Source organism: Aethalodelphis obliquidens, unplaced genomic scaffold, assembly GCF_003676395.1.
Source record: "Aethalodelphis obliquidens isolate GAN/ISIS:26980383/991018 unplaced genomic scaffold, ASM367639v1 scaffold31, whole genome shotgun sequence".
Classification (NCBI taxonomy): Eukaryota; Metazoa; Chordata; class Mammalia; order Artiodactyla; family Delphinidae; genus Aethalodelphis; species Aethalodelphis obliquidens.
In genome coordinates, this window is record NW_020837975.1 from 13,199,206 (window position 1) to 13,214,959 (window position 15,754).

At 56.5% G+C, this 15,754-nt stretch overlaps 1 protein-coding gene across 3 annotated transcripts; it reads right to left on the bottom strand.

Annotated features, from left to right (window-relative positions):
* Nucleotides 1-6,681: 6,681 nt before the first annotated feature.
* FRS3 (fibroblast growth factor receptor substrate 3) lies at nucleotides 6,682-15,668 on the bottom strand. Of its 3 annotated transcripts, XM_027127209.1 has the most exons (7): nucleotides 15,408-15,668; nucleotides 13,649-13,792; nucleotides 12,536-12,624; nucleotides 11,445-11,631; nucleotides 9,267-9,428; nucleotides 8,275-8,432; nucleotides 6,682-7,992 (listed from the first exon to the last, which is right to left on the bottom strand). In XM_027127209.1, the coding sequence occupies exons 3-7, from the start codon at nucleotides 12,599-12,601 to the stop codon at nucleotides 7,078-7,080; spliced, it is 1,488 nt and encodes a 495-aa protein (XP_026983010.1). In that variant the 5' UTR covers nucleotides 12,602-12,624; nucleotides 13,649-13,792; nucleotides 15,408-15,668; the 3' UTR covers nucleotides 6,682-7,077. The 3 variants fall into 3 exon arrangements, with proteins under 3 accessions (XP_026983010.1, XP_026983009.1, XP_026983011.1); XM_027127208.1 differs by having other exon boundaries at nucleotides 13,649-15,668; XM_027127210.1 differs by lacking the exon at nucleotides 13,649-13,792 and having other exon boundaries at nucleotides 6,758-7,992.
* Nucleotides 15,669-15,754: the final 86 nt, after the last annotated feature.

A 15,754-nucleotide genomic window follows, 5' to 3' on the forward strand; every position in this document is an offset into this window, starting at 1 on the left:
ACACCTGGGGCAAGGAGGGGGCCAGGAATTCAGGACAGGGAGCTGGGGACAGGCAACCTCGGGCAGGTACCGGCAGCCACCCCAACTCTCCCCCACATCCTGGCATCTGGAGGGCTTGGCTCCGCATGGCCACTGTACAGGGAAAGCCAAAACCTCAGGGGCTCCTCACGCACCCAGCAGGGATGGAGGAGAGGAAGGATCCGGAGGCCTGGACACTCCCCAAAGCCACCCCTATTGCATTCCTGGCTGAACATCCCCTTTTCCAGGTTCTGAGCGTGTTTGGAAGGGGTCTGGCTGACCGTGGCCCAGCTTCCTGCCAAGTCCAGGCATACTCCCCACACCCGGCCCAGATTGTAGGAAGCTGCGACCATGATCCAGAGACTCCAGGAGGATTTCTGAGGGTCTCACCTTTGTCCCTTTGTAGGATAAGGTGTCACCGCTGCTCAGTGCTGGCCCCGGCCTCTAGTGGCTTGTCCTCCGGGCTCTGTCTGCCTACGTGGGCCACCCCCTGTGTGCTGAGATCCCCCAGGCCTGCTCTGGACAGTAGAGCCCCCGCCCACCTGCATCGTTGCAGCCTCACCTCCCGAAGTCCTGGGGGCGGGATGGGAGCTCAGCATCCAGCTCTCCCCTGGTCGCAGGTCTGGCAGAGAAAAGACACAGAATCAGAGGTGCGGGAGCAGCAAGGTGGGCCTCTGCAAGGCCTGGCCTGACCCCGGGGGCGCGCACAGTGCAGCCCTCAGCTCTGAGTCATGGTGTCTGAGGACCCAACTTCTTAGCCTCTGGCCCCAGTGATGGGTCACTGTATCAAGGGGCGTTCTCGCAGGCCTCCCACTGAAATCTGTCCCTCCTCCCCCCCACATTCCTTTTCCATTCAGTAAAAGGCATCCCTCCCTGTAGGGCCTGGATAAGGAGCAGGTCCCAAACCCCAGAGACCTCGTTTCCCACACCTCGCCCCCTATCATTTCCCTTGTCCCATTGGGTCTACCTCAAAATATATCCCAAATCTGTCCTCTTCTCTGCTTTCCCACTGCCACCAATGGGCTCCCAGCCACTGTCATTTCTCCCCTAGATTACGGCAGTAGCCTCCTTTCAGGTCTCCCCACTTCGGCCCTTTCTACACGCCTCCCCTCCCCCCACCTCCACACCGCAGCCAGAGCCATCCTATTAGACCTCAAGTCAGTCTCTGCTCCCAACCCTCCAATAGCTAATCCAGTCACCTGCCCTGGCCCATAGAACCCTGCGTGTCCTAGATCCGCCCCCTGCTCCTTCCCCCTCCATCACCCCTCTCCAGGTGCACAGGCTTCCTTGGACCCTGTCACTTTTCCTGAGCCCCACAGGGCCTTCGTTCTTGCTGTTCCCTTTGTCTGGATCTTCCTTCCCTTAGCTGTTCACTCAGCCTTCTTCAGGCCTCTGCCCCACTGTCACCTCCCCAGCGAGGTCTTCTCTGACATGTGGCCCATTCCTTCCACTCAATCACATTGTCCCTTCTGCAGTTTCTTCAAAGTTATGTCTTTGTTAATCGTCTCACCCTTAGTAGAATGTAAGTTCATGAGGGCAGGGCCTTATTTGTCCTTATGGCTGCCGTGTCCCCACCCACCTCCATGCCTGGCATATAACAGGCACTCAATAACTATCTGTTGAGTGAGTGGACAGGTGAATGCCCACACCTGGTCTGGTCGGAGCCCCACAGCTGCCCCCTCCAATCACATGTGGACACACGGCCTGCTGTTCCAAAGCCCGTCAAGGGCAGTCACCTCCGCCTCCTCCTTCCCTCACCATCTAGCTCCCGCCCCAGCCGCTCCTCTCCTCCCAGCCCCACACCCCCAGCTTAATTGCTGGGGCCCACACTTCCAATTCCTTCCCCAAATCCTCCCCACCCTTCATGGTCCCCTTTTGGCCAGCTTCCCCACATCACTGGCTGTTGCTATGACAACCATAGCAGAGCAAAACTTGGGCTCTGTGTCAAGCGCCCACTGAGCGCTTTACGTGTATGTTCTTATCTACCACACAACAACATTGGGAGATGGGTGTTATTAGTTTCCCTTAATAAATGAGCAAGCAGGTTCAGAGAGGTTGAGTGATCTGTCTGAGGTCACACAGATTTCAAATGGCAGAGGCATGTGGTCTGTAATCCTGTCTTGTGTGAGCCTCGCTTCTCCAACTAGACAGTGAGATCTGGGGAGGTGGGGCTTTGTCAGGACTCAGCGCCCATGATCCAGATTTTGAAACTTGGACCCACTATGTCTAACGATGGCTTGGGAAATCAAGGCCACTATACTTGCGTGACCATGCATGGGGTACCCCACCCCAACCCTGATATAGCAATACATTGATAGATTCCCCAGGCCTTTTCATCCCAAGAGGAAAGGAGCTCAAAAGGAAAGATCTTGGCCAGCACCAGCCCATCTGGGCCAGAGAGGCAAGGTGCCTCAAAGAACACCTGGAAACTTCCCCACCCCCACTCAGCCCGATGCCCGCTACCCCTCCTTCCATGGCCGCTCCCATCTCCCCGCAAGCCCTCCTCAGACACAGCTGCCCTGCTCTCCCCAGCCCAGGCAGCACACAGTCAAGATTAGAGGTTTCATGGCTTTTACATTCCTCTTCCCCAGAGCCAGAGTCCCCAGTCCCCCATCTCCTCACCCCCAAGTCTTGTCCCAGCCACACTCTTTCTGGGATCTTCTCACCCAGAGGGGAACCGTGCCAGGCTAAAGGAGGGGCAGGTGGAGGGAGGCGACGGGACCCCCAAGGGGCCAGGCCTCCCCAGCTAAAAGAGCTGACGAGAAGGAGAAAAGACAGCTGAGGAAAGACCCCCGTTAATTAGCAGGCACCAGGTGGGGTTAAGGTGCTTCCTCCCCGCCCCACGCACTGCTCATTAGCTCGGTCATTATATTAATACTCCCTTAAGAATGAGCATAATGACAGAGCACAGCTGGAGCACGAGTGATACTCCCACTCGCCTGACTTCCCCAGCCCCAGTCCACAGGCAGCCACAGGGTCCCTGAGGCAGGAATGTCCATCCCCAGAGAGGCCAAGAGAGGGGTCCACCTGGTGAGCAAGGTAAGTGGTAGCAAGGCTCCCTATCAACCACTAGCAGGCAGAGTGAAGCTTCCAGAAGAGCTAGGCTGAGAACCCCACATGGTGCAGCGAGTCCTTGTGACCCACCAACCACAGAGAACTCCCTCCCAGCCCCATTTCTGTCTTCCCGTCAGTTCCAGGTTCACCGCGAGGGCTGGTGCCTCTAGATTCCAGGACAGACCCAGACGAACAACAAGAAATGTCAGCTGAATGGATGGAGGGTTCAGACATTGATTTAACAAACCAAGAACTCCAACATCAGGTAGCCGCTGGGGGGCGAGGAATGCTGCAGATGTTTATGTGGAAAGTCCTGGTGGCATGCCAGCTCTAAGGTCCCAAAAGCAAGAAGGACCAGTGAAGTGAGTGCTATCTCAGGCAGAAGCATAACGTCTAGAGCGCAGGTCATGCTGGGAAGACATTCTCTTATTTGATCCTCACAATTTCTTTTTTATTTTTGGCCGCAATGTGTGGCTTGTGGGATCTTAGTTCCCTGACCAGGGATTGAACCCACGGCCTTGGCCGTGAAAGCGCGGAGTCCTAACCACTGGACCGCCAGGGAATTCCCTGATCCTTACAATTTCAAGATGGAGGAACTGTTATTGCTCCTGTGTCACAGATGAAGAAACTGAAGCATGAAGAGGTCAAGTTGTTAGCAAGCGGTAATGCTAAGTTTCAAAGTTCAGCTCCCTTGGCAGAGAGACAGCAGTGTGTGGGTCCATGAGCAGAATTAGGACCCACTGAGGGAAAGTTTTAGGGGCATCCTAAGACCCAAGTGGAGGGAGTACTTGTGAGGTTGTGAGCTCCCTGTCTGGGGAGTGTGTGAGCAGAAACCTGATCAGCATCTCCAGGAATCCTGTTGAAGGGATCCCCGTATGGGTCCCAGCTTAGCTGACCTACAAGATTCCATCCTGGACTCTGTGATTCCGTAGACACAGAGCCCTGAGGGGTCCACACAGGCCCTCTCACCCCTGCCTCAGCCTCCCATGGCCTTTCTGGGGTCTCGGAGTGTCCCTCATTATAAACCCTCCTCCACCTGTATGATTCCGCTTGAAAGTATTGTCAGAGAACCCGCCAGAGCTCAGGGCCTCTTGTGGGGCTGAGGTGCCTGGAGGAGAAGGCAGCGGGGGCGGGCGAGGTCAGGCCCCCTCCGGCACACCCACCTACAAAGTGGGAGCCATTCCAAGGCATCGAAAGGGTCCGTGGGTAGGCACTGGGCCGACCCTAGGGGAAATCAGGTTCACCTTGCTGTCAACCAGGCAAGGCCCTGGCTTGGCATTCAAAGAGATTCCTGAGTGGGAACACTGGGGAATGTGGCCCTTGCCGACACCTGGCCCACTTCTGTCCAGGGCAGCACCCAACACGCTCGCTCTCCCCGCAGCCCACCTGAGGGAACTAAGCCCCTTGAGGCCAGGCTGGGAGAAGTGCCTGGGAAAGACACGACTGGCAGGCAGCCCCAGCTCAAGCCACTAATTCACTCCACCTCGTGACCTGCTTCCTCCTCTGCACTGTGGTGATAACAATCCAGCCCAGCGAGCAGAAAGAGATAAATGGTCCGTGAGGCCCCGTGGAAAGCCACCATGTTTATACCCTTGTAAACTGCTATTATTACCCAGGGGTGGGCTCCGGGAGGGCCCCTCCTGGGCTGACCTGAAATGTCACTCCTGGACAGGATGCTGGCTCCTGTCCTTTCCTGAGGGCCGCCCAGGGGCTGGGTAGGGCCTGATTCTAACTAAGAGAACTGAGCAGTCAGCAAACATTCACCATGTTGGTGGGGATCATTGGACGATGATGGTGATGGAAACAGATTCTGTCCGCACACCACGCCCTGATGTTGGCAGGGCAGGCTCAGACACAGGAGCCTCGGTCGCCCTCCTGGGCATCACTCCCACCCGCCCCTTCCCGCCAGGAAAGCCGTCCGCTCATACCCTACCCGCTCCACCAGAGGAAAATTCCTAGAGTAGACCTTGTGGGTCAGAGGCAGTGACCTGGGGAGGGGACGGGGAAGGTTGGCGGCCACACTGGGCTGGAAGCCAATTCCTGGGACATGTCCTGGACCCCCACCCAATGCCCCACAAATATGCAGACTGAAGCGATTACAGCTTGCTCTGGGGGAACCGCCAGGCTCTGACCAAGACCTGGCGACCCCTGAGAGTGTGGCGGAACTGCTCTTCCTTGAGCTGTTCAGCGAAGGAGCAGCAATGAGCCTGAGGTCAGTCTCAGGGGCTGAAGAGTTGTGATGACCAGTGGTTTTTTCCGGGGGAGCAGCTGGGTTAAGACAGCTTGCCCGCGTCGGTCTGCTTTCTAAAGTGGTACCACGTTCATCATCTCATTGGCTACTTCTCACAATTAGCTCCGTGTTTTCTAGGGGCAAAAGCCGAGGCCTATTTGGGGTGACCAGATGCTCAAGAGAGCAGAGATAATAGCCAAGTCAGCAGCAGAACCCGGCCTCTTGACTCAAGCCAAGCTCCTGACTCCCCCATGACAGGGTCCACGAATAAGGAGGGTCCTGAGCACACCCATGAGTCACTAGCCTAGCCAGGGGCCCTCGGCCTGGGCCTGGCACGACCATGCCTGCCCCCCATCTTGGTCATGCTGTTTGGAGAGTCCATTGCTCCTGACCGTGGAGGCCAAAAGGAGGAGCAGGGGTAGCGTGGGAGGATGTGGAGAAAGCAGAATTGAGCTGCCTGTCTGGGTGAGCTGCAGAGAGGGGACAGTACTGCCCTACCGCAGTGTGGGGAAAAGTGCATGAATCCAGCCTGCCGCAGGTGATTCCTCTGGTCCAGAGATCAAAAGCATGTAAAGGAGAGAAGGGTTTGGTGCCAGCTGTACCCTGGGACCCTACTGGGCCCCAGGTGAAGGGCCTCTCACATCCTCTGTAGCCGGTCCTCTTCGCCCATTTCCTGAACAGAGTGACACCCAAGGTCGGGGGGATCTGGAAGCCGGTTGGTCTAATCCCTGCCCAGGGGAAAGGGCGCTCCCAGAATTGAGGCCCAGGCAGTGGTAAGACAGCAGGAGGAGAAGGGAATTGGGTGGGGTGGGTGGGCCCCACCATGGCCTGTTTCCTTGGTGTGGAGGACAGGTCTGCTCGTTCCACAGGGCAGGGAGCTGGGGTACAAAAGGTGACCAGAGACAAGAAGGCTTGTCCTACTCCTCACCAGGGCCCTGAGTGCCTCATCGCAGACATTGGATTTCCGGGAGATTAACCGTTCAGGGGTTTGAGACCTGGGGGTCTTGAGGCAGGGAGGCTGGTGGGAGGAGGGAGAGAAAAGAGGCAGCCTCCGGACAGGGAAGGGGAGCTTCCACAACCACAGCCCTGGGTGGGTGATGTGTGCAGCCCTGTACTAGCCTTCCTTACAGCTCCCCTTTCTGCCTCTAGGACTCTAGCTGTCCTGTCACTTTACTTTGACAGAGCAGCTACCCCTGGCAACTTTCAGTCTGGGCCACAGCTTCTCAGAGGAGAAAAAGAAATGGTCATGACTTGTCACAAAAACCACAGTCACCCCAAATTTCCCAGAGTGAAACCCCTACCTCTGTTAGGCCTCCCCGACTCCCACCCCAGCACCATGCCAGGAAAGATTCCCTAAGAATTCGACATCATCCACCAAGTCAGAATTTAAAAATAATTATATTAATAATAAATATGTTAAATTACATTTAAAACAATAAATAGAAAAATAAACTGATAAATAAAATCAACAGGTACAAAATGTTTCCAAATTTCAACCAAAAAAACACACAGACGACAGACGAGACAGATGACATAACGAGAGGGTGCGAAATGCAATCACGGGGCCCTTCACAGTTTACGTCGCGGCTCCCTCCTCACCTGGTCACCCTCTTCTGTCCCCCGACTCGGAGAGGAGACCGGGAGACTCAGTGGCTGATACCTTTGGGGACTCCGGCCAGTGCAGGCCCTTCTGCGAAGCAACCCCAACCCCGGGCGTGCGGGTTCGGAGCACAGGAGCGGGAGGCGGAGGTTGCCAGGCGGGTGGAGGGACGTCCCTACAGAGGCAGGTCGGTGCTGTTGTGCCGGGTTTTCCTGGCTGTGCCGTCGTCGCGGGGCAGAGCCCTCTGCAGGTTGGACATGGCCACGGTCTTTTTGAGGTCAATCACAGCATAGGAGTCTGAGCTGCGGGCAGGGTGCGTGGTGGGCACAGGGGCTCGGGGGGCTGAGGGGTTCTGGGACCCCTTGGGGCGGTCTCCACCCCAGCCCTTCAGCTCCACCTGGATGTAGTTGAGCTGCCTGGGGGGCTCGGGGCCCGGCCGGCGGAAATCAAAGTTGAAGACCCTCGGGGAGCCTCGGTGGCGGCTCAGCGGCACAGGAAAGCTGCCGTGGCTGCGGAGGGCAGCCCGGGTGCTGGTGGGCTTCTGCAGTGGGGTCTCGTCCTCCTCGCCTTCAGGGAAGCCGTTGGAGGAGGGTGTGAGCCCGTCCCTCGAGTCCCCGTCATCCCCGGCCTCCTCCCCCAGCTGCTGGGCCTGGCTCTCCCACACGGGGGGCAGGGAGGGCAGGTTCTCGTAGTGCAGCAGCGCGGCCCGGCGCTGGGCGAGGCCATTCCAGCCCGGCTCCTCCGGGCTCAGTCTCCAGCCTGCCCCCAGCCGCAGCCCCCCACTGACGTTCTCGTAGGTGCACTTGGGCCGGGCTGGGCACTCGGAAGGGCCCTCGTTGTTATTGTCGTGGTGGAGCGGGTGATGCAGGCTGGGGCAGAGGCCTTGGCACTTGGTCATGTGCCGCCGAGCCGGGGTGGGGCCCAACACGAACTTCACTTGGCCCGGCTGCAGGAACACCTGCGGGTCCCGCTGTTCGGGGCCCCGGGCCTGTGGGGCAAGGGGCGCCCGGCCCTCAGGCAGGGGCTGCAGGCAGTGCCGGCTCCTGCGGCGCTCATCCTCACTGGCTGGCGTGTTGACGTAGGTGTGGGACTGGGGGGAAAGAGTCCAAGGGCAGGAGGGTCCGAGGGCAGAGAGGAAGGAGAGAACAGGGGACAGGGTGAGAGAAGAGAAGCACAGGGAGAAGGAGCTGCAGTCTCCTCCTCTTCCTTGTCCTCCTAGCCTTCCAGGGAAGCTGCCTCCCTTTCTTGGGACAGGAAGGGACTCTATCAACTTTCTTCCCTCTCGCGATCCTCACTGGGAGGAGATGCCATATTTCCCGACCCCCAGCCCCACCCAGACCCACAGGAAGACGCCAGGCAGCCACGTGCTCACCTGCTCATCGGGAGCAATGAGGGCATGGGTGGCCTCCTCCCCAAACGATGGGTGTTGCAGGCTGCTTGTCGAGGGGCGCCGGGGCACTGAGAATCGCAGACCCTCTCCCGGGCAGCCAGGGAAGCCATTGGAGAAGCTGGAGACGGTGTAGCCTAGAGCTGGGCACACAGGAGACAAGGGGGTCCTTAAACCACCTGGCAACTACCTGCAACCGTGTGTGTGGCATCCTGGGACTCCTCCAAGTGGAGGGGAGACACTCCCAAGGCCCCCAGGGGGTCAGCCCCGCTGAACTGGCAGTCCCCCATTATCTTCACCTTGTATCTGTTCTCCAAACCCTGCCCTTTCCCTCACAGCTCCGCTTGAACCCCACTTCCCCATCACAGCCTTATCTGAAACACTTAAGGCACACCTTGTCGTCACTGGACCGACCCTTCACCTCATTCCAGCTCTGCCACTGAGCTCCAGGGAAGCCCCTCGAAATCAAGGACCGTGTTCCTATTTCTTCTGTCCCCCACGGGCCAGCCGATGGAGTGCCAGACACGGAGCAGGTGCTCAGTGTGATTCAGTGAATGAACAAGCAGAAATTGTGGGAACCTCTCCAGACAGCCGTGGGCAGAGGTGCCTGCATAAGCCGTCAGGAAAGGTATATGCGTATGATCCAGTAGCCAGAAGGAAGGAAGCAAAACAGCTCCAGACTGCCGTTTCCATGGAAACCCAATGTCTTCCTGTCTGTTCCCCGACCATCCATCAATACAAGGCCCTGGACTCCCCAGCCTCCGCTTGAGTCACCTGACTGGCCCAGGCCAGGACTTATCCATCCCTAGGAGTCGTCGGATGATGGATGGCGGTCCTGGAAGCCTGGCTCACCCAGCCATCCCCTCGCCTGCCTGCCTGACTCATGCCTACAAGACTGGTGCTTCCTGGGGCTATGCTCGTGCGTGCATGTGCGTGTGCACTGGGGTGCTGAGGCGGTGCGGGGGGGGTCTCCTCACCACTGGGAGGCTGGGGGGCCCGAGGGAGGTCGAGCTCAGCCGGGTGGCTGTTGCGGGTGATGATGACTGGCTCTTCCATCACATTGATGCTGTTGCACTGCATCAGATCCTGGAGGAGATTGAAGATTTCCTCGGCCCGGGAACACTTAAATGCAAATATCCCTGAAGAAGGAGAGGAAGAAATGAGGCTCCTCTGACCCTGTGTCCTAAAGGGAAGGACTAGAGAGGCTGAACAGATGCACAGAGCTCAGGACAAGTCCCTGACCTCCAGTCCCAGGCCTGCAGAGAGGTGGGAGAGGCCCTCACACTGGGCATTCTCCCCAGCACCCTCCAAAGTCTAAGAGCCACAGGAGGAGCTGGCCCCAGGCCCCCGTGGCCCACCCTAACACACTCTATCCATTACCACCATCTTAAGATCTAATACTTCAGCTACATTCCTCCGAGGTTAAATCCTTTTCATAAGGATGTGTGGGCACCAGGGTGAAGGGAAGCGAAGTAAAAAATCAAAGCAGAAGGGACAGTGTCAGATGAGTGACCACTCCACCTCACATGCTGCCCCCATCTTCCTCTGCCTGCCGCCCCTTACTCCCCAGAAAAATGAGCTCCGCCAGGGCACTAGCCCTCAGCTCTGTGCCCAACAGCCTCTAAGCTCTTTGAGGGTGGGAGGGTCTGTCCTCTTCACTGCTTATTCACTGCATACTTAGTCCAGTGCCAGGCCAGAGAGTGACTGTCTACTGTGTATAGGCCCCTGGCCTTATGGAGCTTGAAGTCTGGTGCAGAAAGGAAGGGTGGGCTGACTAGCTAAAGGACAAACATGGCAAGGCAACCATGTGGCTCCTCCATGCAGCCAGCCTTACAGCCCCTCAAACTCTAAGGCAGCAACTCACGGTCCTGGCACAGCAGGACTGGGCTGAGCACACACGACTCCGGGGATCCAAAGATGCTCTTGGGGTGTTGGGCCGGCCTGGGATTCTGCACTCCCCCTGTGTAACAGTGGGACCCAGGACTCAGGGGAAGCCACTTGGGATGTACATGGGCATGTTCCAAACAAAGACAAACTAGGTTGGGGTATGAGGTCTGCAGGAATGGGATTAGAAGAATAGAAAGGAGGGGAAGGAATAGGGCTATTCTTTCCTCATTCTATTCTATTTATTATAGCTCATTCCAAGATATGTCAAGAGCTTAGAAAAGGTTAGGAAAGCCTGGAGTTTTAGAAGAACCCTGTGTCGGGGCCTAGGGAGCTCTTCTGGGATCTCCAGTGTGGATTAATCACCACCGGGAGCAGAGAGGCCCCTTCCTCCCCTCTCTCTGCTCAGCCAGCGTTAACTGCTTCTGCCTCATGAGTTCCAAAGGTAAGGTGCACAGAGGGGAGGGCTCCCCCAGCCAGTACAACCTCAGAGACACACTGTTGTGTTGGTGGCCTCATCAGAGGAGCTTGCTCATTCCATCCCTGCAGTCACACCTCCACACTGCATTGAACACCATCCCTTGTGGGATTCCTTCTAGCAGAGCTTAGGCCTGTGTCCTCAGAGAAGGCCCAGACCATGTGACCCCTTCAAAGAGCCCCGGCTGGCCCCAGCCTTGACTTCATGGAGCAACCCACCCGTCCCTGACCTCTGGCTGCAGGGAGAAAGGGGAAGAAGGCAGAATACATCACACTGCATCACCCACAAGGGACAGGAGACAAAGATTAACCTCGTGAGGGTTACTCTGTATACCATGGACCTCCCCAAATCTATCATTCCCATGCCACACAGCCCCAAGGCAGCCAGAGCTCTTGCCTGACCTTTCATTATACACAGGAACCAGGGTATATGACTTGGGGCTCAGTTTGTTCCTACTTAGGGGGCAAGAGGGACCCTGAAACTAGAGTAAGAGAGGGAGGAGGAATCGCTTGCTTTCCCAGGTCTGGGAGCACTGGCTCCTTCCCATGGGCTGTGCAACAAATGACCTCACAGAGCCACCCAGGCCGGAGTTGCAATGATCGAAGACAAAAAGCACTGGCCTGGGAGTCCACTTAGTTCTGTGTGCTCTTGGCCACAATCCTTCCCTTCTCTGGGCAACACCTGCCAAGTGGACAGACTTCCCCACTGTCCCTCAAGCTACGACTTCCAGCCCCAATACCTGTCCCAGGCGCACAAGCCCCCATCCCAGCGTGAGGCAGGGGCTGGTACTCACCCTGGCCAGTCTGACACCGGCGGCCACTCTCAAAAGAGAAGAGGTTGGAGTCGTAGCCATAGCGCCGCAGGCAGAGGTAAGGCCAGCGGACAGCCTCGCGCCGATGCAGGTGCAGCACCAGCTCGCTCTGCGTCAGCTCCATCACTCCGGAGCCCAGCTCCACCCCCTCATCATCCACATTCGTCACCTGGCAGGGGCAGGGGACAGAAGGGTAAATGGGTGAGTCCAACAAGTGTGTCCAGGTCCGTGAGCCACTGGGAATGCCACACGATTACTGGGACACGGATGAAGCGGTGCCACTGACCCACTACAGTTCCCTAGGCCTTAGTTTTGTCATTTGGGCAGTGAGGGGAGGGGTGGCTAGTCGACCCCCAAGGTCAGATGGTTAGACGTGCAAAGTTAGATGACCCCAAATGGTCCATGACCCCAAATGGTCCAGATGTTAATGGGAGAAGAGGTTCTATTGTAAGTTCAAAATCTTAAGACCCTGGGAGAGTCAAACCCAAGCAGAACAAATATAAAGGCCTCCACCACCTCCCCAACTGCAGGACCTTGCTGAGGGTTCCCTCTCCTGGTGAGCAGGAGAAACCTGGGCCTCAAGATGCCGAGGTGGGGAGGGGGCGCCCCCTACAGGGAGGTGGAAGGAGCAAGGCGGGGGTGCACACAGGTCCACTGGGCCCGGCCTCAGCTTCCCAAAGCAAACAGCAAACACTAATACTGTGCTTAACATGTGTTAAGCACTGTTTGAAATACTTGACACATGTTAATTCACAAATACAGACTTTTGTTGTTTTCTCCGAAAAGTTATAATGTAAAGTTACAAAGATACACTGACAGGAGTGAACATTCTGAAAGCACAATCTCTGCTACTCTATTGCAGCATTTCTTCATTCTTAGTAATACCAAGAGCCACGAAAAAGGCAGTGGCCTGAGCCCGTTTTCCTTGGTGCTGCTCAGAGGTCCTGAGCTTGCGAAGCCCACAACCTCAGCCAGTCATTTCACCTTCTCTAGGGAGGCTGAACAACTCGACAGCTCGGGCCGAGCCCAGGAGGCCGTGCTGGGAATGTGGGAGAGGAGGGGGCTGTGGGTACCTTGAACTTGCTGGGGTGGTTGTCTGGGACGCTGTCTCTGTTCAGGCAGCTGCAGCAGCTCCCCATGGTGTCAGAGCAGCCGGCCCGCCCTAGGGAAAAACACAAGGGACAGGAAGGTCATCGAGGTCAGCTCCCAAAAGCCCTGCTCTGGGGAACACTGGCCGAACCACCTCGTTTTGATCACCTACTCTGTCTAAGACTCACAGTCCCTCCCTCAAGGAATTCACATTCTCAATCCAGGGCCAGACACACACTGGATAAACATTAATTCAAGTTAGGACGCGTTAAGGATTAATGCTGATGGGGGGATGGAGAGAGCTTCATAGGGGCAACTTTTGATCTGGACCTTGAGAAGTATGCAGGATTCTGACTGATGTAATGATAGGGAAGGGCAGCCTGGGCAGCAGGAAAAGCATGGTTAAAAGTAGGGACCCAGATGAAGTGACCTGCATCAGGAGTTGGGTGCCAGCCCAGTGCCCTCCTCCAGATTCAGTGAAGAAACTGTAGTTGGGAGTCCCAGACACTTTGGCCTGGACCCTTCTCCTTGTTCCTCCTTTTCCACCTCATTCCTCCCACATCATCCAAATCCTCTCTTTTCTTTCCTCACCACCATCCCAACATCCACCTCAAATTTATCTTTTTGATGTTCTCTTCAAATGAGATGTTACGTTATGGTCAAGAGATACACTCAGAAGACTGAACATTTATAACAGAGCACTACTTTGATAACCTTGAGTTGGTATTTCTTCATTAAAAAAAGAAACGCTGGGTTTGCTCCCCTTTGTCCAAAGGGGAGAACAGAGGCCCTAATATCTGGATTGTTCCTCAAGGATGATGGCACTCAAATTAGAGGTCACAACAGTTGGGCCTGTGCCTAGGATGGAGGTGATACCACCAGGCTCCAGTGACCTAAGGGAGCAAGCAAACACATGGGCCGATTCCCAACCAGAAGTTATGGGTTTGCAACTTTCTGCAAGAAATGAATCAGCAGGATTAGATATCCTTCTAGAACGCCTGCTGAAAGTGTAAAGCCTTGAACAATGCTGACTTGCACCCTCTACTCCTCTCAACTTGGAAAACTCCAGAAAAGTGGCTCCTATACGCAGCTCTCACCTCACCCAGGCCATCGGGGAGCTGACCATGGGAGGGGCATGGGGAAGGACCCCCACTTTATTCCCCCTGTTCTTGGTGGGGTGTCATGGCAAGCAGTCTGCAGAGAAGTCACCTGGATCTCCCTGGGACACACCTGGGGCTCACCTAGCATAGGAGACAGAGACCACAGGTTAGTGGAAACCTTCCATTCTCACCCCCAATTGTTAATGAAACTGACTTGCCGTCAGTCCATCCCACCTGGATATCTGTTCCAGCCCTAATGGGATAGAAACACCAATGAAGGAAGTGAGATCAAGAGCAAAGGGACCACAAATTCTAAGCCCCAGAGGCCCTGAGAGGGACAGACTCCCCTCGCATCAGTGACTTTGAAGTCTGAGGCAGCCCAGGACATTTTAAGTCACCTCTAGACCCCACCTGAATCCTGTTAAAACCGATACCAAGATCACCACCTTACCTTTGCTGAGAACTTGAACTCTACAGAGAGCTTTCTCAAAAGGACACTAAGACGTATTAGAAAGAGCAATGGCTTAAGATTCAGGGAACCAGTAGTCTTTTTTATTGCTACTAAGTATCTGGGAGAGTCTGCCAAGTAGATTCTCCATCACCACCCCCAACTCCCACCCCAAGGCCTTAGTTTTGAAGGGAAACATCTGTCAACTGTGGAACTTCTAGCTTCAATAACCTTTAGAGGTAAGTTTGTAGGACAAACCTAGCTAAATCAACATTTTCCTCTTCTAGGACAAGCTCCTTCAATCTCACACGTGGAAGCTTGATAGATTTTCTGTTCTCCAAACTCTGCAAGGCCTGACAGTTAACATAAATGCTAACCATCAATCACAATTTCAGGAATCTGAGCCCTACGTGGACAAGTCGACAAGCCAGTACCCTGGAGATCCTTGAAATCCCACCCTCCTGCTCTGGAAAAACAATGTCATTTCCCAGGGCCCCTGGTGCTCTGCATCCTTGGACACTTCCCAGGTAAAAGGACCCCTACCCTCTTGGTCTGGCTTACTCTCTGGAAGGGGGCAGCAGGATGAGGAAGGTATGCACAGCCTAAAGGCAGACAGCTGGGTAAATACTGGGGCTTGAGCCACCAACAGGGAGTCTGGGGGTGAAGCCAAGAACTACAGGGTGCAAGATGGGGGAGGGTGCTGCACCTCTTCCTGTCCCCTTCACTTCTCTTTAAGATACCAGGACATATCACGACAGCCCAATGAGGGGGGTTACATCGGGTGGGAGGAGGAGGGGTCGCTGGTCTGAGACAGGTGTGGATTGGGGGTGGGAGTTTGAGGTTATAGAGACTCAAAACGTATGAGAGGGATCAGGGAAATGTGGACAAATTTTTTGGACTTGAGCACGGTGCAAGGAGAATGGGGGGCATGAAGACTCAGAGGAATTTCAGGGCGGTGGAAGCATTTGGGGGCATCCAGGAGAGAATGGTGCTCTGTGAGCGTATCAGGGGAATTTGCAGGAGTGAGGGGTTCTGAGGGCTCCAGGACACATGAAGGTGTGTCCGGGGGTGGGGGTGGGGTGGTTCTGGGGGCTTAGAGACAGATTTAGGTAACAGGCGAATTTCTAGATACCGGGAAGGAATAGGGGAGGTCAGGGCCGCCCGTTGTCTCTGGATCCCCGCCCCCAGGCCCGGGTTTCCACCGCCCGCCCGCCCGGGGCTTCCTTGGGAGGGAGTGGAGACTGCGGCGCGGCGCGGTGCGGCCTCGGCGGAGCCGCCTCGCCCCCGCCCCGCCGCGCCCCGACTCACATCGCCCCGCGGCCCGGGCGGCGCCGGGCCCCGCTCCCGGGTCCCGCTGCAGCAGCCGCCACCCGCCCGGAGCTAAGGCCTCCCCGCCCCGTGGCGGCGGGGTCAGAGGTCACCGGTAGCACAGACGAGACGCTGCGGGCGGGCGGACCCGATCGGGGTTGACCGGCGCGCAGCCTAGAAGGTCCCTTTGGAGGACTTTGCAGTAGGGCGCAGGGAGCATGCGCAGACGCCAGAGGGCGCTCAGGGCCAGTGACTGAGAGAGCCTGGCGGGGGCGGGGCGGAGCCTGGGACGGGGGCGGGGCTAGGGGCGGGGCTGAGGGGGACCAGAGGTAGGACCAAAGGTTTCC

Coding starts and splice junctions, on each gene's coding strand:
- FRS3 (XM_027127209.1), bottom strand. CDS start 12,601: ATGGGGAGCTGCTGCAGCTGCCTGAACAGAGACAGCGTCCCAGACAAC. Junction 9,429..11,444: donor CCGGTGTCAGACTGGCCAGG/GTGAGTACCAGC, acceptor CTCCTTCTTCAG/GGATATTTGCATTTAAGTGT. Junction 7,993..8,274: donor TCATTGCTCCCGATGAGCAG/GTGAGCACGTGG, acceptor CTTTCCCCCCAG/TCCCACACCTACGTCAACAC.